The sequence below is a fragment of the Camelus dromedarius genome, chromosome 1 (assembly GCF_036321535.1).
Source record: "Camelus dromedarius isolate mCamDro1 chromosome 1, mCamDro1.pat, whole genome shotgun sequence".
In the NCBI taxonomy this organism is placed as follows: Eukaryota; Metazoa; Chordata; class Mammalia; order Artiodactyla; family Camelidae; genus Camelus; species Camelus dromedarius.
In genome coordinates this window covers 89,937,647-89,962,150 of record NC_087436.1, presented here as the reverse complement: position 1 = coordinate 89,962,150, position 24,504 = coordinate 89,937,647, and the positions used below count along the sequence as shown (strand labels likewise).

The 24,504-nt window shown below is 34.4% G+C and overlaps 1 protein-coding gene across 4 annotated transcripts in view; it reads right to left on the bottom strand.

Annotated features, from left to right (window-relative positions):
• Positions 1–3,049: 3,049 nt before the first annotated feature.
• Positions 3,050–24,504, bottom strand: part of GABRA2 (gamma-aminobutyric acid type A receptor subunit alpha2) — a 110,627-nt gene continuing 89,172 nt past the window's right edge. For all 4 annotated transcript variants that reach the window (XM_064486960.1, XM_010980335.3, XM_064486955.1 and 1 more), the window contains 2 exons: positions 16,455–16,657; positions 3,050–5,275 (listed from right to left, as the gene is read on the bottom strand). In XM_064486960.1, coding sequence (XP_064343030.1) covers positions 4,979–5,275; positions 16,455–16,657 — 500 coding nt within the window. In that variant the 3' untranslated portion in view covers positions 3,050–4,978. The remainder of the gene's footprint in view (positions 5,276–16,454; positions 16,658–24,504) is intronic.

Below are 24,504 nucleotides of genomic sequence, written 5' to 3'. Positions count from 1 at the left end.
ATTTAATGGCTCAAAAGAGCCAACTAGAAGTACAACAGAAAAATGGGTACACCTTTTTAAGAAGGATATCTCTAACCATATAGAGCTCAAGACTAAACTCCAACAGATAACTTCGTTATGGACCTATTGGGAAAAAAAAAAAGCTATTCTACTAAGTTAATAACTACTTTAATAAGAGCTACGTTTGGAATTGAAATCATTAATAAAATTAACTGTTTGGATTTCATAAATTTGTCAAAATTTCTCATACCTGGGAAATAAACACACAGACATACACATACCCCTCCTTCTAATCAAAGCTAAGACCTCATTAAAGGTTCTTCGAGAATATTACCATAAACATAAATCTGGTCATTCTTCCCTACTGGCAATATTGACTGATGTTACGCATTAACTTCAACATACAGTGATTTGAAGTGGGGTATATAATTATATATGTTAAAAATATTCTTTATACAAACAGGACAAAGTAGGTCATTTCACCTAAATAAGGTTGAAAACAGTGGTCTAAATATGTTGGATCATTAAGAATTTTCAAGAAAATGATTCAAAATTCTTATCAGAAATAGATTTTGATTATTACCTTTCCCAAATGCCTGTTACATGAACTTAATCTATCTTAATATTTTAATCATGATGCTTACCTTGATAGAATCATGACTGTTAAATATCTCTGAATATACCTATGCATATGCAATTGCTCACCTTTCTTAGGAGTTAAAAAGGGAAAATGCTTCATTAGGTTTAATTAGCAACAAACTCATTTTTCAAGTGGGTTTTACTCTTTGATCTTTCCCCTGTTTTCGAGGTCTTAAATTTGTCTTTGAATTTGATGAAAATATGAGCACATAAACTAGTGGAAAAAATATGCATCTTGCACATAAATGTTGATAATACAAGATGTGGATATTAAGAATTTTATTAAACACTGAATTTCATTTTTTAACGCATGAATTCAATAGAGAAAAATATCATAATTTGTCTTGACCACACTGTCATGAGAAATTTTGATACACTGTCTCTGGTTCCCAAGCATGCAAGTGTTAAAATAACCACACCCTTCCTCAGTTTTAATTTTATACTTCTGGATACTTTGGACTGAAAAAAGATAAGCCCAAGGTGCCTTTAAGCCCTAAATTAAAAGGAAAATAAGTACACTACACGGTAGCCATGGGTCAGCTCAAGATTCCCTTGAACTTTCAATCTTTTTATATGAAAAAAAAATCTGGGAATTGCTTCAAAAATATGCAGATGGGCATAGGAATGCCAGAAGACTAATAACAGGAACAGCCTGTGTAATAACCAATGAATACGGCCCCAGATTTCAAAATACGTAATAAACATTCTGACAATTCATAAGGTCTGAAGATACCCAGTATGGAGCCATTTGAAAAAAAAAATTCTTAATAGATGTTGAAGAACCATGACTTTGCAGGAGGTGACCTGAGCTACTTCCCTTGTCCTCCCATTGGAGTGATGACAGGCCACACCGAAGTTCAACATCCTTAGAATCCTTGGAGCTTTGGTGCCTTTCCAGAATCTATGATATCATGGCAGAGCTCAGCGACTTCAACCAACAATATGAAAAGAGCCACATCATAAAACATTACATATATACATACCAAAATTATGAGTGAAATAATAGCTTTTGTGTTCTTTTAAAATTAACTATGAACTATTCAAGAACAAAAATTGGAAACGTGGCTCAAGGGGATCACTTATCCAAACCTGAGATAAATTCGAAATAGAGAGATCCCTGAAAAGATTGCTAAACATTAAGTTTGGCACTTAAAAACTCACTGAAGTTTAAAAAATTATTAAATGATTATATTACTACAGTTTTTATACTCAAACCAATGAGGACATAAATAGGTGAAAAGAGCAAAACAGCCAGCATCTTAGCACACTTGTAGTCTCATAACTCATTAAACAGCTCTCAGCGCTAAATTAATTCATATATTACATTTGGTCTTTGATTTTCAGTCTTTGTAAGAATGAGGTGCACTTGGATTTTCAACTAAATTCTGCCGGTGTGATGTGAGTGATATTAACACCATCCCTATGGCCTGGTGAATACTAGGAAATAAAAAATATTTGTGGAGTAAGCATTAGCTTAGCCGGAGCAGTAGCTATACAATGATGAGATTATATCTTCATATATGTACATGTATTTATCTACATTTTGTACATACCATAACTCTTTATGTCAACGTACAGCTGCATACAATTGGCATACATATTATGGGCCAAAGAGACCATTGCTAGTTGATTAAAAATGTTTCCTGAAAAATTAACCTTATTTTAATAAGTCCATGTCACTTTTATTTTGTGTTTTTAAAATGATTTATGAAAGGGAGAAAAATGTAAAGACTCTGGTTCTGTAGTATTAATCCTATCCCATGAAGCATCTTCCCTCCCTCCAGCAAGATCAAAGGCTCCTTTTGATTTATCCAAACGTTAAAAGATTAAGAAGTGTGTAAAAAAAATACACCAAAGTTAGAGAAACAATAGCAAATCCTGATCTACATGATAGGCAAATCTCAGCTATCAGCATGTCCTTAGGCTCAATAAGATTTAAACAACCGAAACTAAAAATAAACATAACTAAGTTTTCTGGTCAATCTACCTTAAATTTGAATAAAACTGGTACCACCAATGTAGGTGCAGCTTTCTGCCAAAGGGATGGATGAGTCTTTTCTGTGGTCCTACAGAAACTTCTATTTACAACTATTTTTACATATGTACATATTTATAAATTTATAATGTATAGTCACATATTAAGAGGGCAATGCAGAACTTATAAGAACAATATTTTTAAACCGTTTAATAATACTAACCATACATTTTTATTGCTTGACTTCAAGCATTGTGTACTGTTTGGACTACTGCACCCTTCTGTAAACCACCCAGAAGAGCTATGTTGTATTTAAATGTGTAAGAAAATAAGATATCTCCCATTCTAGTATATGAATCAAATGCACTTTTAAAAACTATTTAGATGTCCAAGAAGGTGTTATTGAAAGGGAAGTAAATAAATACATTTATTGGCTCATGTTGCAAGTTTATTTTATTAAGGGTTATGGATTTCCTTTTGTGAGGGAATTTTTAATATCAAAGCTGTCTTCATGGCAAATTCTGCTCATAAGATGCATTTGTGACCTTGGTATTAATACAATCATGCAAAGCACATAATAGAATCACACTGAAACAAGGAAAATGAAAAAAAAATTTAAATGAGGCAAAGGAATAGCAGTTTTTGTTGTGATTTTGCTTATTTCCATAGGATAATCCTTTTACTGATTTTATGAACATACCTATTTATGCACTATACTGAAATACTGTACAAAACTGCAAGAAATGCCACTATTTGACTACTTATGTTTCTACAAAAACACCATCAGAAAGGTGTATCTATTAGTAAAAGTCAACTAATAACTGCTAATGTATATGTGAGTCGAAGGATTTTAAGTTTGCCAAAAATGTTGCATCTAGGCATAAGACACAATTGTTAACTTCTATTAACATATTTCAGGGAGATAGAGAGTATTTTTTAAATGTTAAAAGAAAAATGAATTTTATCCATTAATAATTAGTAATTATATAAAATTGAAAATTTTGGTTTCTAATTTAGCTACGTTTGTGTATGTGTCCTAATTTAGCTAATTGTGTGTGTGTGTGTGTTCTTGTGAGTGTGTGTGTGTTTGTGTGTGAGAGAGAGAGAAGTGTTTGTGCATGTGAACTAATCCTCAATCTGTTAGTGATGCTTTAAAGTTTCAGGTTAAAAATGTTCAACTCTTACCAAAACCTCTTCTGGTATACAAAGCTGTAAATTTGAGTCAGCGGAATTTAAAGTTGCAATTTACAAAAGCAGATTTACATTAATTCTTATCTGAAAGAGCTGCTTTCAAGACAGAAAAATGTGCCAATTAACTGCCCTTTCCTTTATAATGAGTGGCTTCTGAGTCCTGATGAAAAGAAGCCTTAAGGCAGAATTTGCAGTAAACAGGAAAGGAGAGAATCGTATAAGTGCTCGTCTATATTCTGTGACACCTATGAATTCTCATCAGTGGGAGTTCTTGGCACACTTTTCTAATCCAATATGAATTTTGCTCCACAGCAGCCAAACTGGATACTTGTTCCAGTCTCCAGCACCAAGAAAATTTAGCTGATCAATTTCAATGCAACACATACCTGGAAAGAGTAAGACATATTTATTGTCCTTTTTTTTTTAATTTAAGGTAGTTTCCAATGATTAAAATAATCTGTAGGATTTCAATTATTACTTTCAAATAAATTCTGATGCTAAAAACGTGATGACCATGACATTCCGATAGTTATTAAAGTCTAGACATAATGAACATCCTGTTAGGGTGACTGATAATTATTTGAATTTGTCATGCTGTAATATGTACATGGTTATAGATACTATACAGAGTAATTAGAAGCTGATTTCAAATCTCTAGTTTTTCTTCTGATGTGTGCTAAGCTTCCAATTATACTAGCAGGGCTTCTGAGCACTCAGGAAGGGAACTGATGTTGCAGATATGAGGTTCTGTTATTTAGAGGGCTTTGTCTTGGAAAGACAATGTTATCTTACATTATAGTTAAGCAACAGTAGAAAATACTCCTATTTAAGACCTAAATCAAAAGGGTCCAGAAATTGTGGTATAGGATCTCCATTCTCATTGCTATTAGAAGAAGAGGAAATAAATCAGGTCATCTGAAATGCACTTTAAACCAATTGCTAGGGTTAAATCTTTAAAAAAAAGGCAATGGCTCTTTGGGCGTGGGGTGCTTTCTGCCTGCAGTTCCACGAGTTTCGCAAATGCATGTCTCCATTAGAGGTCTATGAGCTAGATAGCTATATACATACTGTACATGTTGGTTCACAAATTAGCAGTTATTAGTCAGACTGTACATGGCAAAACAAACCAGGTTTAATGTTGCTGTACATCCCAAAGTCAACCTGTGTCTAAATTCAAGGACTGACCCCTAATACAGGTTCTCTGTTTAAATACGTAGCCCAGTAAACTAAATTAAATGTACCAAACAAAACTGGGAAAACTATTCTAGACATTCTGTCAATTTTGCTAACGCTGTTGAAGGTTTTCTTGGCTTCCGCTGGCTTGTTTTCCGGCTTCTTGCTGGGTTCAGGCGTGGTTGCACTCTTGGAGATGGTGGAGAGAACTGGGTCTTTTGAAAGGTTCGGGGCATAATTGGCAACAGCCACCGCATAAGCATTGTTTTGTATCATGACAGAGGCTTTTTCTTTTTTCTATTGAAAAATACAAGAATTAAGAGAATGTGGGTTCAGACTGCTTCTTAACATGTTCCAAACTCCAGTTCAAATTCTGAAGAAAAGTATCTTGATAAACATCATTATCCATTAGAAGGCAGGAATTTAGGGAAATAAATAAAAGTTTATTGAGTCCTAAAACCACGAGGGTGAGGAAATGCCCAGAGTAAAATAAATGACACCATTTTCCTGGAGAACTATTTGTTGTTTACATGGAAATCTGATAGCAAAATACCTGAATAAATGATATGACATTTTTGACTCTTACAATAGGCACTCAAGTATTTGTTGAATGAACAAATGAAAGGTAGAAATAGTTTAGCAAGAAGAATGATCATCTATAATGAATGACCTCAAATTTCAAATAAAAAATAATGTCTTTAACTTGATAACAAGATTTCTCCCCTTCATGGCAAAGCCATACAGTCATGCTTTACTCAGATGGTGGGAATTTGTACCCATATATAGAGGACAGTGTAATAGATAGTAAAAACATAGAAGAAAGATGAAACACAAACTTTTAGCTTTTTGCCTAGCTCACGCACAACCTGTTTCTCCTTATGATCCCCAGCTGAGTTCTCACTCACTCTCGTCTGGGTCAGTTTTCTCCCGCCTGGACCAAGCAGGCTTCCTTTGTGCCCTCCAACTCGGCTTGACCTCACCAATCATTAGACAAACTATAGCCACAGGGATTATTTTAAGACATAAATTGGATCACATCACTCCTCTGCTTAAATCTCTTAAATACTATCTCATGAAACCTAGAATAAAATCAACACTTCTTGCCATGGTGTCTTTTTTTTTGTTCATTATGTACGAGTCCCACTGAAATAACTTGTATTCAGAGTACTTCTTTGTTTGGCGACTGTGGTCATGCTACTTCCTCATCTGGAATGCCTTCTGTCCATCCCGTTTTCCATGTGAGCAATCTCCTCTCAAATTTTAGTCTTGGTTAAAATGTCATTTCCTCTGAAAGGCCTTCTTAAACACTCTATCCAATGTTGTACTGGCTCCCCATCTACACTTGTTCGTAGCACCCAGTTTAATCTCATCACAGCATTTTTCAAAATGAGGAAATTCTTTAATTGTGTGATTATCAGTCAGATAATCGTCCTTTCTTATTGGAATGGAAGTTCAGTGAAGGCTGGTGCTATTTCTGTCTTGTTCACCATCAAAACTCTCATGATTCCTTCTATGAGGGAGGCATGTAATATGTGGCCAATTAATGAAACCTGAAAATATTTATTCAATAATAGTATTTAATAAAAACTGAAAAGGCATTTACCTGCAGTTCTGTACTAATATAAATACACTGCTAGCTATCTAAATGCAAACAAAATTGAGCCTGCAATGAATTATCCAAAATAGTGAACTGTGTAAATCAGTATTAGAGAACCAATTGGCCTAGAACAGAATTTCGAGGATCAGTATTTTGATTAAGAATTCCCAAAATATTCAAGTAAAATGAGATACGAAAGCCCAGGAGGCCCTGAGGACAGGCCAGGGTTTCCTGTCCTTCATGGGCATTGGGTTTCTCCCTCACCGAGGAGGCAAACTTCCAGACCTGGCTGGAGCATAAAAGGAAAAGGGGTGAGGGATTACCAGTTGTAACTTTATGAAATCGATGAAACAGCTTTCATTCAGGAATGACGCATGGAGTCTCCAGTTATAAACAAGGGTAATCCTCGAGGGTCCAACTGGTAGCAGATGACAGCTAACACTTTTTGAGCACTAGGATGTGTCAGGTGGAGTGTTAGGCCTAACGGTGTCACTGATGACAAGCTTCACTGCTGGATAAGAAGTAAGTTCTGTTATTAACCCCATGTTACAGAATCAGAAGTGGAAGCTAAAGAGCTTTTGTGACATGACCAGGTCTCTTGTCTACTAAGTGGCTGAAAAAACATCAAACTCAAAATGTGTGTGACCTCCAAACCTCTGTTTTTAACAGCACGGTATGGGACTTTATCTCTGAGGAAGCTGTATGAAACCTGGGAGTGCTTTTTCTTAAAATATTCCAATTAAAGTTTTAATCACTAGGTTAACCTTCTAGAAGGACTCTAACCCATAAAGTCCTAAAATATAGTATTTATATTATTCTTATTTCAATTATACCTAAACATCATTTAAAATGATAACAAATTGCCCTTATACAGAATTTGGACCCTGGGATATTCCTTAACCTCTCCCTGCTTCAGCTTCTAGCTTTAAAAAGGGAGATAATTATACCTAAGCCATAAACTAATGCCTAAAATAATTATACCTAAGCCATAAACATAATACTTAAACTGCTGTGAGAATCAAATGAACTAATGTATATTTGAGCTACCTTGAAAAACATAGCCCCATAGTGAAGAGTAGTAGGTTTTAACTTTTTTAGAAGCTAGACAATGACTACTGGCTTATAAAATGCATAGATAATATACTTTATATCTTTGGAAGAAGACATAGACATTGCATGAAGCAGCTTAAGGACGATTTTGTGGAAGAAGAACATATAAGTTGGGGCAGGCATTATGGAGTAAGGTTTAGACATTTATGCAAAGAAACATAAAATGTAAAATATCCTTTAGGAGGAGGAGTCTACAGATAAAAACTCTGTATTAACTCTTACCAACATCCTTCCCACCTCCCCCCTGAATACCCTTCAATTGTACATACATACTGAGGTGATATTAAAAATATTTAACAAACTCTAGAGCAGAGGCACTAACAAATGAGAACAGATACTCTGACCAGTCTGAACGGACATCAGCTATAAATACCCAAAAGGGCTGTGCCAGTGTAGCAGCCAAACATCAGTCCTGTGTAATTGTACTTATTTTTGTTTGTTTTGTTTTGTTTTGTTTTGTTTTGTTTTGTTTTGTTTTGTTTTGTGTTACCCAATCAGTATTGGAAACCATAATAAGTAGTGATAAAAGTATTCTACTAAATGTTTGTAACTTTATTGACTTAGCTACAGCGAACAAAATTTCACCTTACTTTTTCTTTGCTGTTCAAATTATGGCTTCAATTTCTGAATATCAGAGGCAGACTTAGTACTTGATAAGATGATGGCTTTGGCTTCAAGATGTTCCCTTGGAGCTTGGAAACTTGAGTATTTTCAAAATCAGTAGTAAGGAAAGTGTAACAGCCATGACTACTATCTTTAGTCAAAACCCAGTGGTGGGCACCTATAATTTCTTCCCAATGTATTGAATGAAGGGAGGGCACCTCCATGGGGCTAAACCTTCTCAATTCCTAGCCATAGCCCAGCAAAGCCTTTCTGGCTCAGAATCTTACAAAATCTCATTTTAAAAGATAAAATAACTCCCCCTTCATCCACTTGAAAATAATTACCACAAATCTACAGTAAAGCAAATTGTTCCTATCTATTTAAAATTAAAATCATGTGTATAGAGAAAAAATACTGTTAAATTCATAGTTGACTTCTAAGAATTTGTAGCTTAATTCTAAGATCTTCTAAATCAGAGTATATACAGGCAACATATTCTATTACTGTTCTTTGTAAGACATAGATCTGCTAGTAATACTACCAAAAATTTCCATACTCTAGGCCATTACTAGAAGATATTACTTTGCCCTATTCATTACTTACTTCTATCAAAAAGAATGAAGTTGATAGTGACTTACTTCTATCAAAAAGAATAAAGTCTTCTTTGAATACCATGAAAACCTCTGATCAAGCCAGCAGGCTGCATACTTGGACCACATGATTTTTATCCCACTTGACCAATTTTACTTTATTTAATGTAACCCCTGGCTTACACTCAGTTCCTCAGAACCTTGAAGAGGAATAGTGTAAGGAAGTTTATTGCTGTGTTAACTGTTCAAACCATTACTCGTTTATATTGCTAGATATTTCAGTCATCCATGTATTGGTAGCAAAAGTCGTAAGAGTCACTTAAAATGAACAGAAACTAGCAATGCCAGCCTAAATCTGTCTACCCTCCTGTCTTCCTTAACCTGTGAATGATACCACAGTTGATCCAGGAACTAACTGATAACCAACCCACATCGGTCACCTAGTTGGATCCATTTTATACAAAATCACATCTACTGAGACATCAGTTCCCACTGCAGTAAGCACCCCTTCCATATGCTTCCATTACCCCCTTGTGCTTGTCTCTACAGTGTCATGTAGACTTTTTTCCACTTCTTTTTTTCCTTCTACTTTACTGTAAGCTCCTAGCATAGTTCCTGGCATGGCACAGGCTCAAAAAATGTTTACTTCATCACAGATGAGTGACATCTACTAGAATGATTGCTAAGATAATATGTATTAATGTATATAGCACATATAAGCATACAGTCTATTTTATAGAATAACAATAAGTATTCATTTGATTAATAGAAACGAATCCCAACAGTGTGTTCCAAAATTCTATTATGGACTTATCCTGAAAATCCTCAATTTTACCATCTATAGATGGAGGAAACTGGGAAATCATGAAATAAGCTCAACTGAAAAATAGTGCTGTGGAACTTCCACACGTTCGTGGGAGCTGTTTTACTTGTGATTGGGACTCATATAAGTGGGAAGCAGGAAAACATGACTATACAATAAAACAGTAAGAGATTTATTTTTATAAATGATCTGGGGAGAAAAACTAAATTGTGCTGCTATAGGATCTATTAATTCTGTTAATTATGCGGAATGAAAAGGAAATAGAACTCATATGAATTAAACTTTCTATCTTTAAATGACTTTTACAAGATCCAGAATAGTCTGAGTTTGTTATTTTATTAGAGTGTCCAAATATATATTTAAAATTTCAAGTCTGGAAAATTCTTGATTAAGAAATCAAAATGTCTTACACCATCGTGGCAAGGCAATCCTGGCTTCCTTAGAACATTAGATAAAATAATGTGTTAACAAACTGAGCAAATGCTCTAGCTAAAATAGAGACAGACACCTAGTAGTGAAGTGACTTGTATATAAAAAAAAATAATAATCACATGTTTTCAGAGTTGGAAAGAATCTCAAGAGATTGTCTCTTTGAAGAAGGAAATGGAGCTCTCATAAATATAACAGACTTTGGGAAAACCCCAGGTTTCCAAAGTGGCAAATCTATGCTTTTTCTACATATCATGTTGCTTTTTTACAGTTATTGTGGTTATTAGAAAAACCATTACTTGTAAAACAGCAACATGCCCCCTGGTCAGATAATGTTACTGTTAACTGTCTGCTAACCATCCTGACTGAGAAAAGTGATACTTACAGAAGATTGTTTGAAGGTTATACAGTCCATCCACTTCTCTAAGTACTCTAAAGTCTTTCCTTGGATTAAATTGGGCCATGAGAAAGCTATATACTTGGACCATATTAGCTTAGCTCCTTGAAGAATTGCCTTCACTGAGTTGTATATTAATGTAATGCCTTCAGCATTTATTGAAGGGGACTACAAGAAACATCAATATAAAATTCATTACTGCGTTCATTGGGAAAATGTTGACATTACTTGCAACAGTACCCAGCTTTCTCTAATATAAAACCTGTATGATATAGTTTAAAAATAAGAATTTAATGTAGGAAAAAATTTATTTTTTCCTGAAGAAATGTATACTTCCATTTTTTGGTTAAAGAAAAATGTGCCCCCCGCCCCTGCCATGAATTACACTCATAGCCAAGAAGCTCAGAATTTGAGTCTCAGATCCACTAGCTGTGGACTTCAGTTAATGTTCTGGCCCAAATGGTGAACATATTTGCAGTCTATTTTCCTTCATCCTGATTCTCTACTTCTATTTCTATTTTATTTTATAATAATTTAAGTACATGCATGCATTCTTTTGGTAAACTGCCTGAAATGCTTTGGGAACAAGGCAAGATGTTTAAAGATGCAAATAAATGAATAAAAACACTTGAAATGTGATGTTTTCTATGAATTGCATGGAGTGAATCACAAAACAATGGTACATTTCATGTTAGTTTAGATATTATGTTGCTATGTCTGTGTTTTAAGAAATTTAATATATAGTGTATTTCCAGAGAATATGCTTGTCTTGGCCAGTGTAGAACCACTGACTCAGATTTAGAAATAAAAACAATCTTGAGATGAAAGTTTTTTTTTTAATTCAAATAAACTATGTGCTAAATGTTATGATAGGGATTGGCAGAGAAATAATGAATAGGACAAAACTATTATCTTCTTAGCTCATGTTTCAAACAGATTTGTTTACAATAAAAGTATAATTTCATGAGGTTGCATAAAAGGAATTTATGCCAGGTACTGTAGAAACATAATGGGGTGGGGGTGGCAATTAGATTCAATTGGATAGATCTTAAGGAATAAGTAGTTAGGGAAGGAAGGAGAGGGCAATTTAGCAGGAGAAATCAGCACATCTAATGTCATGGAGATGTGTAGAGGCATAGATATTTTGGGATGTTTGTAACGGCTCAAGGAAGAATATGAGCATGGACTTCAGATCTGTGTTCAATCTTGGATTCACCATTTGTTAAATGTGTGATCCTGAGCAAGTAACTTTCCTTGACCAATCTTCTATTTCCTCATTCTAACATAGAGATGCTCCTAGGCACATAGTAGTAAGTGTATAATAGATAATATTTTTCTTATTATTCATCATGTAAACAAACATATGATAAAGATATATATTTAGACCATATTAGCTGAGCTGCTTGAAGAATTGCTTTCAACAATTCATTCAAGAGCTAAAAAAATTAAATGATCAGATTTCTGTTTTAGAAAGATGACTGCATTACTGTAGAAGATGGATTAAAGGGAGACATAATTAGAGATAATGAGGAATAAAAAGTCTCAATGAGAAATGGCAAGGGCATGGTCTACGACATAAGTAGGAGAATGGACACCACTGGATGACTAGTGAGATCTTAAGGGACACTTCCAAGTTGGTATGTGAGATTAGGTTTTGCCATGAACTGAGATATAGATTTTAAAAAACAGGCATGGATAGGGAGGAAATATTAAATCAGTTTAGGATATTTTATGTTTGTTTATTTTTTTGTTTCACCTTTTGTAAAAGCTATGTAAAGCTTGTAATGTTATATTCATGTAGAAATGCCCAGGGAATAGGTTGGATCTATTAATCTAGAAGTTAAAAGACAGGTATGGGGTATAGTTGTAGATAATAACTGTGGAAGGTAAGATAAAGGCATGGGCTGTAGATTTGGTTATACTTCATTAATTCATACCATATTTATTGATCAATTACTATATGCAAGGCCCTGTGCAAAGGACAAAGGATTTATTAAAATAAACATGGTCATTATTATTATATCAATGAAGGAGTTGAGACATAAAAAGGCAATTACAAACTGTGATAAAGGATCAAATGCAGAGGGTATTATACACAGCTACAGAGTGACCAAATCATTCCAGGTTGAGGGGAGCAAGTGTTCAGAAATTTCCTGAGGGTTGCTATGTGTGTTGAGGATGAGTAGGGCTTGTCTAGTTGGAGACAATAAATGATGGACAGCGTGCTAGTGTTGCTGACATTACTAGAAATATCATCAGTAAAATTGTAAAAGTGAGATTCACGTAGTGAAGAGTAAAATAAAATAAGATAAAATATGATAAATTTGAATGCCTGTCTCTTTGGGGATAAACAAGAGTGGATGCTAGGGAGACCAGATCTACTCTGAACTCAGGTAAAGAATTTCAAAGAATAGAATGAATAGTAGCAGCTGTCACGATTTGAGGAAGGAAGTTGATACTCTAAGGCCTGTTTTAAGGTCTGAAAGAAGAAAAAAAAAATTGGAGACTTGGGCCTGAAATGGAGTTCTGGAGCATAACCACAGTCAATGGTTATGTGGGGATCCTTTACAAAAAATGGAAAATTATTATCTGATCTGAAAATGTGGAGGTTACTGGTGTCCTTCAGACTCAGGACAATAAATGGAAAGGGAATCTGATTACAGTGGATTGAGAATTAAATTGAAAGTGAGAACAAAGACGTTGTAAGCAATGCTTTCAAAAAGCTTAAATGCAGAAAAAGAGGGCTGGATCTGATGATGGCACAGTAGGTGATACAGTATCTGGAGAGGGTCTGGTTTTGCTTTTATGGTAAAATAAGTATATTAAGCATCTTCAGAAACTTGAAGGAGGTGTTTGAAAAGGAGAAGATGGCTTAAAAGACATAAGAAGAAAACAATAACTGATGGCTCAAGGTTGAAAAAGGAACAAAGGGATCAAGAGCTGGATTGGAAGAATTAGTCTTGAGCAAGTGGAAGAACACTGGGTAAGAGAGAAGGTTCCAGAAGAACTTGGGAAGTTGTATAAACAGATTCTCTCATATATGAAAGGGAATAAAAATTTGAACTTGGATTATTTGACTCAGCACTACATTTTTAGAATGATAAAGCTGTAAGTGGAGTAAGCCAGGGAGAGAATATGATGTTGCTTAAATGTGGAGTCTAAAAAAAGGACACAGTGAACTTATCTACAAAACAGAGGCAGACTCACAGACATCGGAACAGACTTTCGGTTGCCAGCGGTAAAGAGGGAGGGAAGGGATAAATTGGGAATTTAAAAATTGTTTTAACTTAAAAAAAATGATAAAATTTTGTTGTCTAATTTCACACCTGAGGCTAAAAGTAGTGTGCAAACTTGTGCAAGATCTCAGAGCAAGGTAGGCTTTGTTTTCTAATAAAGGGCTCAAATGTGGCTTGAGTATGATGTGAGTGGATTTATTTGTTTATCTGCGAAACTTAACTCTAAAGGTCATCACAGCACGATCTACACGTAAACTGTATGTTAAATACACATATCTTTTTTTCAAACATACAATAATAATATAAATCTCTGAGTGATTATTTTTATGAGACAGACTAATACTTGCCAGTTAATAAACCTTTAGGAACTTTTTATATGCTCTTTGGATTGCCAGATAATTTAAGTGCATTTAATCAAATTTAGTAACTTCAAAAAAGAGGACTTCTATCAGTCTGGTTAAACTGAAAGGATGCTAGTTTGGCCTATCAATAAAAACTTTGTATTTCAGGAAAATTACTGTTTTCCCCTTAAAATTTAAATGTAAGGAAAACTAAAGCAGAAGTAAATAGCATTGAAATACTTTCAGGCAGATGCACTAGCTTGGGGCACCCTACTAGATTTTCTTTTAGTCTAAGGACCTGATTCTTTCCAAGGAAATTTTAGGAGACACCTCCCAAAATTCATTTGAATTATGAAAATGTATTGAATACCCACTGATAAATTTACCATTGCAAAGTTTACCAAGTTGCAATTTACCATTGCAAAGTTTTAAAACAACTTTCCACGAAGACAAAAAGTCTTCTCATTGGTATTGCATTGCCAGATTTAATATCAGAAACTCTTTTATTATTTTATTCAATAAAACTGTCTGCAGTGTCTACTAAGGACCTGGCACTGTGCTTGGTACTCTAGCTATGGACAAGTGATTAACAACAAGCAATGTGCCTGATGTAATGTCTCCTTTGATTTAACCACTGAACTTGAACCACTTAGAACTGAAATAATAGAAACTTTGTTAGTTGTTTTACTTCAAATTAGGTTGGAGCATAAAGAATTTCGACCTGGATTTATTTTCACTGTGTGGGATCGGATATGTGGGTAGACTTAAATCCAGCATTAGTTGGGAGTAGGCTATTAGCTGATTTTCAAATGAATTATCAAGCATGTGTTTTTTGCATTGATAGGTACTTCTGTTTTCCAAGTTCAGGTATAATATTTGATATGCCAAATCACAATGTTGACTTAAATGGCAGCCTCATAGAATTAAAAATAACATATCAATATATTTCTATATGGGACATTTACACCACAAACCACTATTTATCTTTTATGACATATTTACAAAGCATTTTATCTTCAAAAAATGTTAGTATGAAAGTACATGTGTAACTGACATAAGTAAAGGAAGTAATTGCTTATATAGAAATGAAAAAGCAGTATACTATATGGGGAATGAAAACATAAGTCAACAGTAAAATGTAATGGAGATGGTGAAATAACCTAGAAAACTAACTATAGAAAATTAATCAGATTTCCTTTAATATTTACTCATTGGTTATTAGTATGCAAAACATAGCCTACAAAATGAAATAAACCAGCACTCTTATTAAAACTTCTACAGTTTACAAAATTAAGGAAAAAGAGCAAGACTTTTAAATTATAGCATCAATTGTTTGTATACTTAAACTGCAATATGGTCATAGAAATGAGGAAAAATATTTATATTCAAATAATTGAAAAAGAAAGAAAATCAGCAAGTATGTTATTCCAAATATAACGGAAGAAATATTTAGGTAGATACGCTATTAAAAAGAAGCCCTCCAAGTAGAACATTTTACTACTATTAAGAATACTTTCTATCTCATTGTGATACAGCCAAAGCCTCCACTTAAGGCAGATGAATAATAATCTATAGAATAAGAAAGGAAACAGCTGTTGTATCAAAGCACAAAACTCCTACTTCCTTCAGTACCTGAAACCTAAAAAAGGACACCAATAATTCCCAAAATGTTAATCTTACAAACAAAAGGTTTTCCCCTATAGACTACACAAGCAACTTAAAACATCTAGCATTCCAGTATCTATGTTCTTATTCCATACAACATGGGAGAGATTGCAGTGCTGCCTGATGTTTTGTATCAGGCAACAAAGAAAAGAGTAGGAGGAACGTAACTTAGCCCACTGATAGGGCCTGAAATTCTGTAACAAGTAAAGTTAATACCTTCTTTCTTTTGCAAATCCTTTTTACTATAAAGCAATGTGATGCTTCAGAGCATGAACTTCATGGTCAGGCAGATCTGGGTTCATATATACTGATTGACTAGTTGTGTGAGCTTGAGCAAGTAAATAAATTCACTTAGCCACAGCTTCTTCATCAGAAACAAATGAGAATTAAAAAGAGACCCTAGTTAGAAAGTTGTAACAATTACATGAGAGAGCATATGTAAAAATCTCAGTACAGTGCTGACACACAGTCAGAGCTCAGAAGGTGCTAGCAAGTGGTTTTAACGGAAGTAATACTGCTTCAAGCACTCCTAAAGGATTTCATGCAAGAGCACACTTTAAGAGAAGTCTGTATGATTCATTTTACATATATAACTTATGGTTGAATTTTTTGGAACTTTATCTGTAACAGGCCAAATCTGTTGGGGGATTCTCTTAATCACAGGGAGAAGGAAGTTCTCACTTACCTTGTCATTTACTACACTCTTCCCATCCCAAGCCCATCCTCTTTTGGTGAAGTAATTAACAGTTGCAAATTCAATTAGGGCAGAGAACACAAATGCATAACACACAGCAATAAACCAGTCCATGGCAGTTGCATAAGCCACTTTGGGGAGAGAATTCCGAGCACTGATGCTTAGTGTTGTCATCGTTAGAACAGTTGTTACTCCTGCAGAAAGATGGGAACCACAAACATCAACAAATACCAGCAGGACAGCATTGGAAATACTCTTTTTTCCCAAAGCTACTTTCACTGCCACCTCTAGCCACTAAAATAAACAAACAAACAAACAAAAATGTTCTGGAAGAAAATAGTGCAAAATTAACTATAATAAATGGTTATTATAATTCTTGAAGGGATGACTCTGAAATGCTTTTTTTTTTTTTTGTATAAATTCCTTTTTTTCTCAAGTATTGTTGAGGTTAGAAAGCCTGGTGAAACTCAAGTTGAATTTACAGTGAGGGAAGCTGGTCCTTGATATTGACCCATCGTCTATTAACATTAATTTTTTAAAAATCCTACATAAAGCTTCGCATTAATCTGTTTACCATTTATTGAATCATGCTAAGCAGTGGATCAATTATCCACAGTAATGATCACAATGGAACTACAATTAAGAAAGTCTTCATTCTAAGTATAGTTACCTAAGTATGAAATTAATTCTGAATTGCCTAGTATTAGTATTAAGACAGTGTCTTTCACAATGTAGCTTAGAATCTATAGAAAATAAAGCAAACAACTAAACCTCAAACCGTAAAAAAACATGAATCACTGTTTTTAAGGAATATTTTATACCTCTGTTGGTTTAAAAAATAATCTCGTTCCTTTCATTATAAAGCTTTTCTGCCTATGGTCAGGGAATCACAACGGTTAAGTGACAAGAACCAACAATTCAGGAGGTATTTACAACATCAGCAGTCAAAACGTCTACAATTACCTGTTTTACCAGAGATCCAATAGAGGATTAATTATGTACATAGGGGATACATTAAATTGAAAGAGAATTAAATGTTGAAGAAATGTTCATTCATATATCGAAATTTTTATGTTTTATTTTTTACTTTCCCTTAGGATAAATAAAACAGCTTTTTTCTCATCCACAGTAGAGTTAGCAATTCAAAATACCAATAATTCTGTTTAATCATGAGTGAATGCATCTGGGAATATGATGGTAGTAATAAGAATGAAAGGTAGAAAAATAAATTTAACTCACCTGCTGCTGAGTCGAATTTAAAAAACACATTTACAGAAATACTGTGTTTGCATGCATCAAGCTGTGAAAGGTTTTAGATTGCGAAGATGTTTTCTTTTGAGAATTTGGTACAGGAGAATAATTAAATAGAATACAAGACAGATACACCCACATACATACCCACAAACCACAACCATATCCTCCTGTAAACACACACACACATATATGTATCAATGCAAGTGACATATCAATATATGAAAATATATTTAACTTCATCAGCATTCAAGGAAAAAAAGCAATAGTAAGATGCATTTTTAAAACAATATTACCAGCAAAATGTTAGCAAAACTTCAAAAGATTGATACTATTCCGGTGTTGAGGTGAATATGGAGCGATGGACATCCTCTTTGATAGGAATTACGAATCGGTGCACATCTAAGAAACTATTGCCTAATCCAAGGTCATAAAGATTTAGAGTTATATTTTCTTGAATTTCATAATTTTAGTTCTTACATTTAGGCTTTTGGTCCATTTTGAGGTGACTTTTGTGCAAGGTAGATGTCCAAATTCATTCTTTTGCATGTGGATAGCCAGTAGTCCCAGCACCATTTGTTGAAAAGACTTTTCTTTCCCCATTAAATGATCTTAGCATTGTTGATGAAATCATTTGACCACACAAATATGAGTTTATTTCTGGACTTTCCATTCCATTCCATGAATCTACATGCCTGTCCTTATGCAAATTTCACACTGTTTTGATGACTTACAGATTTAGAATAAGTGTTGAAATCGGAAAGTGTGACCCCTTCAACTATGTTATTCTTTTTCAAGACTGTTTTGGCCATTCAGGGTCCCTTACACTTCCCTATGATTTTATGGCTAGTCTGCTCATTTTTTCAAGAAAAGTTATTGCAATTTTCATAGATATTGGCTTGTTTGGGGTAGTTTTGCCATCTTAACTATACTAAGTCTTCCAATCCCCAAACATGGGCTACCTATCTATTTCAATTATGTATACATATATAATCACCATTTATTTAGTGTTTCTTTAATTTCTTTCAACAATATTTTGTAGTTTTCAACGTACAAGTCTTTCATCTTTAAACATATTATTTATAGGCATTTTATTCATTTGGATGTTATATAAACAGAAATATCTTCTTAATTTCCTTTTCAGATTGTTCATTGCTAGTGTATAGAAACAAAACCGATTTTTTACGTTGATCTTGTACCCTGAGACTTTGTTGAACACATTAGCTCAAATAGTTTGCGTGTAGTTTACTCAGAATTTCCTGTATATAAGAAAGTGATCTGCAAATAGTGTTTTACTTCTTTCTTTCCAAATTGAATGCCTTTTATTTATTTTTCTTGCCTAACTGCTCTGTCTAAAGTTTGCAGTATGATGTTGAATAGAACTGGTGAAATCAGACATCCTTATCTTGTTCCTGATGGTAGGGCAAAAGCTTTTAATCTTTCATCTCTAAGTATGATGTTAGCTGTGGGCTTTTCTTAAATCTGCTTTATTGAGCTGAAAAAGCCCTTTTCTGGTGTTAGTTTGCTGACTATTTTTATCATGAAAGATGTTTTATTTTGTTTTTCAGAGTCTATTGAGATAATTGTGTTTTTTCATGTTCCATAAATATGTTGGAATTACATTGACTGCTTTTTGTATGTTGAACCAATCTTGCATTCCTCAGGTAAATGTCACTTGGTCATGTTTTGTAATCCTTTTCATATGTTTGTGGCTAGCTTCAGTTCGTTAGTATCTTGTTGAGAATATTTGCATCTATACTCTTAAGGGATATTGATCTGCAGGTTTGTTTTTTTTTCCCTTGTGATTTCTTTGGTTTTGTTATCTTGGCAAAGCTCCACAGGATGAATCAAGAAGTTCCCTCATCTATTTTTTCAAAGAGTTTGAGAAAGAATTTTGTTAATTCTTCTGTCAGTATTTGGTAGAATTTGCCAGAAAAGCCATCTAGCCTTAGGCTTTTATTGATTTTTTTTTTTTTTTTTTTTTTTTTTGCTTGCTCACTTCAGGGCTTATTATAGATTTATTCACACTCAAATCAGTTTTGGTAACTTTTCGAGGAATTAGTCCCAGTTATCTAATTTTTTGGCATACAATTGTTCATAGATTCCCTTATAATCTTTCTTATGTCTAAATGTCAGTAATTATGTCCCTTCTCATTTCATGATTTTAAAATTTTGAGTCTTCTCTCTTTTTTTCTTGATCAGTCTAGCTAAAATCTTGACAATTTTGTTGACATTTTCAAAAACCAACTTATGGTTGGTTTTCTCTATTATTTCTATTCTTTGTACCATTTATCTCTGTTCTAATTTTTATTAATCCCCTTCTTCTTGCTCTAGGTTGTTATTCATTTATTTGTTTGTTTGTTTGTTTTTAAAGTAGAAGGTGAGGTTGCTAATCTGAGACCTGTATAAGGTATCCTATAAGGATACAATATAAGATAATAGTTACTTATGGAAATTAACATTGAAGGAATTTCTTTTCTTTTTTTCCTTTGCAGTGAACCTGCTTTGCATTTGCAATAAGAAAAAATAAAAAATTTTAATTTAAACAAAAGATTGTTAATGACATTTAATCATTTCCAATTCAAGTGTGAATTCTTGGGAATGACTAATAGACACCTTAATGCCAACTTAAAGAAAATCAACAAAAAATGCATATTCAAATTCTGGCAAACTATAAATTTAACTATGATTCTAAGTCTATTCTACTAACTGAAAACTAGACTTGGGTCTAATCATTCAAGTCAATAAAATGTGATAGTAATTTCAATCGGAATCTACTATGAGGCTCTCTTTCACCATATTCAAATCTTCCGTATAACTGAATTTTATTTTCTTTCATCTGATTGTGGAAACTTGACAATAATATTGTTAACACTAACTGTAAGTTCCTTCCTCCATCCCTCCTTTCCTTCCTTTCTTGTTTTTACTGGAAGGATAAGATGCTTATACGCCAGCTGTTCCACCTGCTAGTACAGCCTAGCCTGGTCCCACAACACAGTAGACAGAAGAGTGAGGCATTAAGTAAAGAACTGCACTTACATAGAAAACTCACAAACCTTCCACGTGCCCGTCTTCCAGCACCAGGCATTTTCCTATACCTAGTAGGGCCTCCATAATGAATGTTCCCACAGCATTTCTATAACAGACTGTATCTTTCCTCATCACCTCTGTTACCACCAAAACTCAATGCTTCTTTGGGAGGCTTAAGTTCCTTTTTCAGTAAAATAAAATGCAAATATTTTAAAGTGCTTTCAGCACTAAAATTCTGCTCATAGATGTGAAAAATATGTGAGCATTCCCCATACACAGACAATAGCTAACATGTAGCTATTTTATTTTCTGATTTTATTCTATGTAATATTTCTCATTTCTGGGTGTAGGTGCCAAAAACCTCAACACAGAGTAGCTGAGAAAACGCTGTCAAAGTAAAGAAATGCTATGTGTTGAGTGAAAATGTGCACTGAAGGAGAAAATCAGATCAGGGGAAGTGATTTCAGCACAGAGACTCAGACTGTGGGCTCCACAGCCAGATGCCTGGATTCTAATTTTGTGACCTTGGGGAAATTCCCTAGTCTCTTTGTTCCACAGTTTACTCATTTGTAAAGTGGGGACTAGGAATAGTGTTTTTCCATAGTGTTGTTATAGCAACCAAGTGAGTTACAGCATATAAAGCAGTACCTCTATTATAAAAAGATACCTCAGTGCATGTGCAAAAATAGTGTCACGTGAAAGCAAAGTCAGGACATATTTAAATCAGAAAAATAAAATAAAACCCTTCTTTAGACCTTTATCCCCATCAAATGCTCGAGTGTGAGTGTTTGTGGTTGAAGTGTGAAGTGGAAGTTAGGAAGGAGAGTTCTCCGAAGCTAAACTGGCGCAAATACTGCAATAAACAGAAATGTAAAATTGTTTGACACCACCTGCTGGTTACTGATAGAAATGGCAGAAACAGCAGACATTCTGGTAACAAAATGTTGGATTCCCACCTCCCCTCTTCAGCCCAATGGACAAAGCAATGATCCCCTTTCCAAAAAAAAAAAAAAAAAAAAGACAATAATAACATTTACAAGACAGTATAAGTGCCCTATGAAAGGTTGCAATTTTATTTTATTTTACAGTATTTTAAAGACTGAAATTTTAACTCATAACAGTACTACATTTGAATGATAAAAACATTGAAACTTATATGTGTTAGAAGCAGAAATTAGGACTTGGATAACATTATCTTTGCCATAAAACCTAATTATCCCCAACCTCACTAATTTAAACTTTGTAAATTTAGAAAGTATTGATTAGGATCTAGACAAAAAAAAAGTTTGAAAGCTTCTTCATAGTGTAGACAACACTGTGAAGGATTACAAAAGTTTCTTCTTGCTTACCTGAATGTATCACGGATTTAACAAATTCAAAATGCATATCCCTTTCCCCAAACCCTTTTCATCCTGATGCCCCTCTCTCAGTGAAAAGCCTTTGCAATCTAAATGAAGCCATTTCAAATTTCAGGTGGAAGTTGCAGTTAGCATGAGTATTTTCAGTCTGGGTGACATATTGTTTCCTCTGCCTAGAATTTTTTCCTCGTCACTTATCCCTCATTTTAATTTAGCGAATTCCTATTCCTCCTCTTAATAAATCACTGAGTACCCACTAAGTGCCAGGTACATTTTGTAGGCATGAGGAACACACTGATAACAAAACAGCAAAGATTCCCGCCCCCAAAGAGTGCACATTGGACTAATGCTGCAGTACCCACAGCTCAGCTTCTTCTTGCTGCAGGATTTCGTCTCTAAAGGCACCTGTGACATGGTCCTCTGCATGCCTTTATTAAATCACATTCTTGTGATTTGAACTGTCTGTGGGTTTACACGCCTGTATGCCCCCAATAAACTACATGGATTAGAGTCTGTCTTCTTCTCCCCAAAATGTAAAAGGTTACATAACAGAGAAGAGGAGGTCATTAAATAGGTTATTTTTAAATGAATCAATAAATATTAATTGAAACTACTCTTCCGATGATCTGTCACTGATAAGCATTAATTTATTAGGATAATTGCAAGAAATCTATCCCTTCTTTTATAAAGCAAGCAGGCATTTTGTTCCCTTTTGTGCTGGGCACTGTGGGAAGGTGAGCCAAACCAAATCATTCTCTAGGAGATACGGTTTTCAAAAGAGTACAAAGTCCCCTAAGGTCACAACTGGGCAAGGTCCATGATGAACTGTCATCGGGTGACCTACATGGACTGGGAAGTTGGGTTAGGCTTCCCCAAGGAAATATGGGGAAATTTAAAAGGGTCGCCAGACAAGGGAAGCTAACACTAGACTGAGGAAAGAACATCCACAGAAGCCCAGGGGGTTGGGGAAACACGGCACTGCGAGGGGGGTGGGGGGGCGGCGGAAAGAAGCCCGCAAAGTAGGGGAGGGCAGAAGTGGAGGGTTTCATAAAGATGAGGCCAGGGGGAAGGTGAGAGCCAGACCATCCAGGGCCTATTTGATGGTGTTAAGATGATAAACGTATTTTCAAGTGCAATGGGAAAGCTTTGCAGGTTCGTCTCCAGCAGGTTAGTGGCATGGTCAGTATCTCTTGTTTGAAAGATGACCCTGGCTGTTGTTCCTCTGTAGTTAAAGTGGTTGTTTTTAACTTCTCTAGTTTTTTCCAATGTTTTCTCTCTGCCTTTGGTTTACTGCAGTTTGAATATAAGACTGGGTGCATTTTTTTTGTTTGTTCGTCTTGTTTGTGTTTAGCCTTGGGATTCTCTGAGCTTTCTGGACCTGCAGTTTGGTCATTAATATTTGGAAAGTTTCAGCCATGATTATGTCAAATATATTTTTCTGCTCTGTTCCTACTTTCTTATGCTAATATTCCAATTATGAGTTGTTATACCTATTGAAATTGTAGCCCAGTTCCTGGATGTTTTATTCTGCTTTGTTGTTGTTTATTCAGTTTTCTCCCCCTACTTGAATTTCAGTTTGGGAAGTTTCTAATGATCTACGTACAAGCTAACTGAATCATGAGCCCGCTTAAAGGCAGTCTCAATTTCTATTATTGTGGCTTTTAATTTCTGTCATTCCTTTTGATTCTTAGAGTTTCCATCTCTCTGATTATATAAATAATCTCTTCTTGCATGTGGTTTACTTTTTCGTTTAGATCCATTAACACATTAATCATTTTATTTTATTTTATTTTATTCTATTTTATTTTATTTTTTGAAGGGATAATTGTTGGGAATTTTCTTCTTTATTTTATTGAAGGATAGTCAGTTACAGTGTGACACTTTCTGGTGTACAGCATAATGTCCCAGTCCTGCATACCTATATATATATATTCATTTTTATATTCTTTTTCATTAAAGGTTATTAAAAGATATTAAATATAGTTCCCTGTGCTATACAGAAGAAATTTGTTTTTTAATCTATTTTTATATATAATGGTTAATATTTGCAAATCTCAAACTCCAAATTTAACCCTTCCCACCCCCTTTCCCCTGGTAACCCTAAGACTGTTTACTATCTCTGCGAGTCTGTTTCTGTTTTGTAGATGAGTTCATTAGTGCCCTGTTTTTTTTTTTTTTTTTTTAGATTCCACATATGAGTGATATCATATGGCATTTTTGTCTCTTTCTGGCTTACTTTGCTTAGAATGATGATCTCCAGGTCTATCCATGTTGCTGCAAATGGCATTATTTTATTCTTTTTTTTATCACTCAGTAGTATTTCATTGTATACATATACCACAAGTTCTTTCTCCAGGCATCTGTTATTTTAAATTCCTTGTCTAGTAATTCTGACATCCCTG